Source organism: Pteropus alecto, unplaced genomic scaffold (genome assembly GCF_000325575.1).
Source record: "Pteropus alecto unplaced genomic scaffold, ASM32557v1 scaffold3, whole genome shotgun sequence".
Classification (NCBI taxonomy): Eukaryota; Metazoa; Chordata; class Mammalia; order Chiroptera; family Pteropodidae; genus Pteropus; species Pteropus alecto.
The window spans coordinates 60,053,191-60,059,190 of record NW_006442484.1 but is presented as its reverse complement, the minus strand read 5'-3'; the positions used below and the strand labels follow the sequence as shown (position 1 = coordinate 60,059,190).

Here is a 6,000-nt window from a genome sequence, read left to right as displayed (position 1 = left end):
ACCCCTAACCTAGGGGACTTAATAAATTAGTGTTTTGGGTCATGGGTCTCTTGATGAAAAAATTGTTACTTATTTTGGAAATCATTATCTTAATCTGTGTTCTCTCTTGCATGTGCCAACATTGTTGCTGTGGTATCTGTCTCCAATACAGCCAGATAACCACCAAATGAGCCACCTCTGTAATAATGACACCCCTTGCTGATTGCTCAGGGCACACTGTGGAAGGGAGTGTAAGATTGTAAGAGCCAGTTACAAGAGAAGGAACATTGGAGGAGGTCACTGAGAGGATGTGACTGCAATTTGACCCAGGAGCAGGACCTGGGCAACCACAGGCCCTTCACTGCCATCCCTCTCCTTGGAATGTGCATTTTGCCCACTGTTCCCACAGCTGGAGCCATTTTCAAGGACATAGGCTTGAGAGAGCAATGTATTGAGACCATCTGGATGATATATGTGACTGAACCTTGTTAAGGCCTCTATATAAATTTTGAAGATTGTTGCGAGCAGGTGTGGAACTCTAGTCATCTTGCAGAAGTCCAAGACAAGCCTCATGTGTAAGTTCTCTTGCTTATTAAACCTGCCGTCTACCACTCTGGAGCAGTCTGCCTTTCTTAGGCCTCTCCCTGCTCTCCGTGTTCGGGGGCCAGTTTTTAAGCTGCTATCCTTCTGTCATACCAGCCTGGGAAATGTGCTGTGTGTTGGTCTTCTCTGAGCCTGGGACTGGTCTGTTGACCATTTTTGGCATGTAGATTTCTGTCACTACTAATCAGAGGCTTCACTTTCAACTGGGCCTTTCCTGTATTTCCATGATCACTTCTGTTCTCTCTCCTTTTCTGCCATGTAGTAATTTCAAAACTTCATTCTGCTATAATAAGTTTTTGACTAACCCTTGACTCCTACTTTCCCTCTAGTTCTTAGCAGATGACTGCTTTGCAGAGAAAATGAAACTCACTTTTTAGGAATGCCCCCCAACTACGCACCAGCTAAGTTCTCAACACTCACATCTCCACTTACCCTTGTTTCCTCCCTCCTTTTACAAGGTGTCCTTACCTAGTATCTCTTCATCTGGAAGTGATTCTATATACTTTTTACTTTTTCCTTCATTTTCATCCTCTGCCTTCCCATTTGCATTTAAACACAGATAAAACACTCTCGCTTGAAAAAATAAGACCTTTGTCCCCATAACTCTTCTCAGTCCCCACCCTTTCTCTCTTGTTCATAACCCAACCTTTTTGAAGATCTGTCTACACTGGCAGTCTCCCTCTCTTTCATTCTCTTTGCCATGTTCACTGATGACTTCCTTGTCACTCTCTCCAATGGATACTTTTATATTTAGATTACTTACCTTCTGAAGCTTTTGACATAGTTGACAATATTCTCCTTCTTGTAATATTATTTTATTTGGTTTCTCCGAGTATATACAGCAGTTCCTTGAATAACATTATTTTGCTCAACGTCGTTTTGTTGTAATGTTGATGAGGAAAAAAAATCGATTCCCTGTGAGGCCACTGTCCATGTGGAATTTGCACGGTCTCCCCACGTCTGTGTGGGTTTTCTCTGGGGACTCTGGTTTTTTCCCACATCACAAAGGTGTGCACATGAGGTGAATTGGAGTGTCTACTTTGTCCTAGTCTGAGTGAGTGAGTGGGTGTGAGTGACCCTGTGATGGAAGGGTATTTTGTCCAGGATGGGTTCCCACCTTGCGCCCCGAGCTGCTGGAGAGGGTCTCCACACCTGTAACCCTGAACTGGAGTAAATGAGTTGGAAAATCATTATCTTGTTTTTATGAATCTTTCTTAAATGGATATATAACTCACACTTATTTTAATGTCTTATACTAGAGGTGTTTTGGGTCTTTATTTATAAGTTTGGTGGCATCTTTATGACCAGAAATACACCATAGAAACTTCAATTAGCCTATGGTAAAATTGATTTTGTTATACATAGGCTGTATTTCCCAAGAACTACAGTTAAATGAAGATTTACTGTGCTCTTAGTTCCCAATTATCCCTGGCCACTTCTCAGTTCTCTGCAGAGTCCCCTTCTGTCCAACTCTTAAATATTGTTATTTTAATACTAGATTTTTTTCTGTTCTTGTTCTACACACTCCTTGAGCCAACTCATTTATACTCATGGATCTCAATGTCACTTACATGTTAATTCGACTCAAATTCATGTCCCTAGCTTGGAATGGAGCTGAGGCACCACTTAACATCCTGGAAAGTGGCTCCCGCAGGAGGCACCGCCCAGTTTCTGGGGCGGCTGTCTTAGATGACCGGAAATGGAAGCTGCGTGGACCTGTTGCTTAGCAACAAACGCAGCTCAGACGCTAGACAGCCCCTGCGCTGAGGGAGCGGAGACTGCAGGCTCAGTAGCGGGCGAGTCTCATCTCTGGCCCCAGGGATCCTGGGGTGCAGGACAGCAGCAATCCGAGAGCCCCTGGGTGCCGCCAGCGTGTCCTCGCAGCCATGAGCAGCGAGCAGGTGAGAGGCCAGCTTCTCTCCGGGCTCGCCCCTCCCGGAAACTTTCCTCGCATTTCAAAAGTGATTGAAGCCCTTGTCCTTTGGACTCCACAGTTGTGATCCCACGGGGTACAGCTTCCTTTACCCCAGTTATGGTCTAGGATATTCAGGGGGCTTTCCGTGAAAACTTATGTTTCCTTTCCAACCGTTTGTCTTTGATGTTGTCATAACAACCAAACATGTCAGTCGAGAGCAGTGTGCCCGCAGATTAAACTACAGCCCCAGAGTGTCCCCAGTGTGCTAATGGTGGATGTGTTTGGGTGAGGGGAAGCTCCACGAGTAGTTGCAGTGGGTTTGGGCTCCGGGGCTGGCATCCAAGCTCCATTCTAGCTGTTCAACTTTGGGCAAATCACTTTGTCTTTCTAAGCCTTCTCTCTCTTTTATTTAGAGGGGAGAATCAGAACAACCTCTCTTTTCTAAGGTTGTTGTGAAGTTCAAATAAGATACCATATCATATGTGAAAGGGTTTGGTAAATGGTAAATAGAATTTCTTCTTAAAAATATCCTCATGGCACATAATAAAAGATGCATGTTGCAATAGGTACTTTTCAGAATCTTTATTGAACTTAAGAGCAACTGTAAACAAAAGAAATACAGAACAATGTTCAAACTTTTTAATGCTAGAACAGAACAGGAAGGCCTTAAGCCTAGATGTTACTCTGGCTATCTAGAAAACAACTCTAACTCTCTAGATGAATATGGAAAAGGCCCCTTACATACCCTGATACTGAATAGAAAACAATTGCTTTTAAGACTGCAAATTTTGCTTAGCTTCTTTGTTTGACACTAAATTATAATTCTTTTCTTTTCAAATCTTCATAATTTGTTTGTAGTGTTACAATTTATTGTGGAAATGATGTTAAAAGGTGATTTATTCCCCTGTCCATCAGGTTGTAGTTACTAACAGAAAATGTCAAAACCTTAATTCATTAATTAATCAAATAAGTAGTTAATGCCTAAATAATCAAGAAAATTTGCTTTCAGCACTTTATTGAAATGTGTAATAAATTGAGAACTAAGAAACAGATTCACTTACCACTTAATTAGTAATTAAAAGTAAAAGAAGAAATAAACAAACAACACAAAATTAAGGTAAAGATTACTAAAAAACTGAGCAATTAGAGTAATAGACTGTGCTGTTTTTTCCTATGTGGTATTGTAATCAACGTCCTTTTAAAAAATTTTGTTGTTGTCTCCATCAATATACATTAAGCAACTCATTTGCTTGATGCCCATTTCAGTCTTTGGCCTGATCTTAAATCATATTCTATGTTGTTAAAATTTATATTACATGTTTACTATATTTGCAATGGTGTTTCTAAATAGCTATTATTTCATAAAGCTCCTAATTGACCAATTGACAACTAAAAAGCATCCACTATAACCTATTGGCATTTAAGTTTTAAGTTCTGCTTTATGTTAATTAAAGTAATGTTTAGAAATGACACCCATAATCCTTCTCCCCCTGCCCCAAAAAGGACAGATATTATTAAAAAGGCAGTAGGATCTTGAAAGAATGGTCATGAGTCCATGTATGATTATTTCCATCTTCTTCATAGTATTTTAAACAGCAGAGGTCCCTCTCTCACTGCTTTGGTTGATTTATAATTTGAAAACTCTCGATGCTCTCATTTATGCTAATTTTGAGTATAGTTTTCTTTTTGAAAGGATAAAAGTTTTTCTATTTTAACCTAAAACAAATGGAATGGATTAAACTTTTGGAAATGCTATTTTTATGTGACATTTACTTATGTATTCATTTAGTTTTAAAAAAGTAAGCAGGTGTTAAAATCATATTTGCTGAAGGAGATTTTAACATATTCATTTCATTAGTGGAGGGTTGAGAGTGACATGGCATTTTTCGTAAATAGCAGTCTGAGTTCTTAAGTTAGGTATTTAAAGATATGTCTTTTACAACTGCTTGTTTCATTTTTAAAATTAGTTAAAACATAAAATAAAGCATTTTGAGTTTCAGTTCAAGATATATTCATAGATTCTGGTCATTTGATCAGAATGGTTAAATTTGGATTATATGGAGTTTACAATATCCCTTCCAATAGCCAAGTAGTTGAAAATCAACAAAATAAAAAAATGAATGCAAAACCAGAGTACTTAGGAAATACCTAGACTCTTTAGCAATTTTAATTTTGATAATGTAAAATTATAATAGTGAGGATCAAACAGAAAACAGATGGCATTCTCAAAAGTATTTAACTGAAGAAAACATAAAATGACCATTTGCAGAGGCATGGGCATGGTTAAGGAAGGAACCAAGAGAGATGAGGAGGCATTTAAGGATTGTTAGCAATAAGAAGTTGTAACCATTCCTAGGAATGAATGAAGGGTCAAAGAAACGGAACATCATTCTTAAAACCTGGTGAGAGCTGGGCTTGGAATGGCAGTTTCCTGGCAGGAGCTGAGCTCTGGAGGAATTCAGCTACTATCAGAAATATGGAAAACAGAGTATTAGGAAAGAAATATCCTAATCCCTCTCTTCTCCTGATCTCTAGCCTCCTACTGGTGCCTCCCATTGCTTAATCTCTGCCAGAAGCAAGAGGTCTGGTAGCCCAAATGATGTCCATATGTAGAATTCAGCCTTCTAGTCACAGAGCAGGAAGAAAAACATGGAGATTTGATTGGGGCAAACAAAGAAGAAATATCACAGAAATTATTCTAAGTAGATGTAGCATTCAGAGACATTTCCCTGTTTACAAATTTGTTGGGATTAAAAGTTTTAAAGTCAGTTTGTTTAGATCCTACAATGCATTTTTCATCCAAAATCCTTATACCTGAGAATATGTCTAACAAGAGATGGATAAGACAATTATGAAGACTATTATGAAATGTTTTTGAAGGATACATTTCCAGGATCTGAATAAATACGTTATAGTCATGAAGAAGAATGTCAGTTTTCTTCAAATTATTCTAGAAATTCAATATGTTTCTATCAAAAATCAAAAATCTTCCATGCAGTATGGATCCTAAAGTTCACATGGTAGAGAAAAGGTCAAGATTGTGTATAATTTTTAAGAACAGCAAAGTGAGAGAATTGCCTTATAGATTCAAGACCTATTGTGAATCATGGTGATTTAGATGATGTCATACAATTTGTTTACAGTTAGACAAATATACCAATGGAATTAAATAAGGGGACAACAATAGACATGCACCTATACACGTGTAATATATGTGTACATTATATTCACATACTTGGTGTGTGTGAGATACAAGAATTGTGTTTATGCTAAAATATATGCCAAAAGACGTTTATTGAAACATCTTTGGTAATACAGAAACATTGGGAATAAGCTAAATGTTCATTCACAAGAGAATGAAATAGATAAAATTCATTACATTTATATAGTGGAGCAGTATGCAGCTATGAAAATCAGTGAGTAAAGTATTAATGTAAGAAGTGAGAAGACCACCTGCTTGCATGCCTAAAACGTTTGAAAGATCTCCCTGTGCAAGAAACTTG

The 6,000-nt window shown here is 38.2% G+C and overlaps 1 protein-coding gene across 1 annotated transcript in view; it reads left to right on the top strand.

Moving 5' to 3' along the window:
• The first annotated feature begins 2,324 nt into the window (after positions 1–2,324).
• The window catches only part of DNAH7 (dynein axonemal heavy chain 7), a 209,522-nt gene continuing 205,846 nt past the window's right edge, over positions 2,325–6,000 (top strand). The window contains exon 1 of the mRNA XM_006921302.3: positions 2,325–2,483. Coding sequence (XP_006921364.1) covers positions 2,469–2,483 — 15 coding nt within the window. The 5' untranslated portion in view covers positions 2,325–2,468. The remainder of the gene's footprint in view (positions 2,484–6,000) is intronic.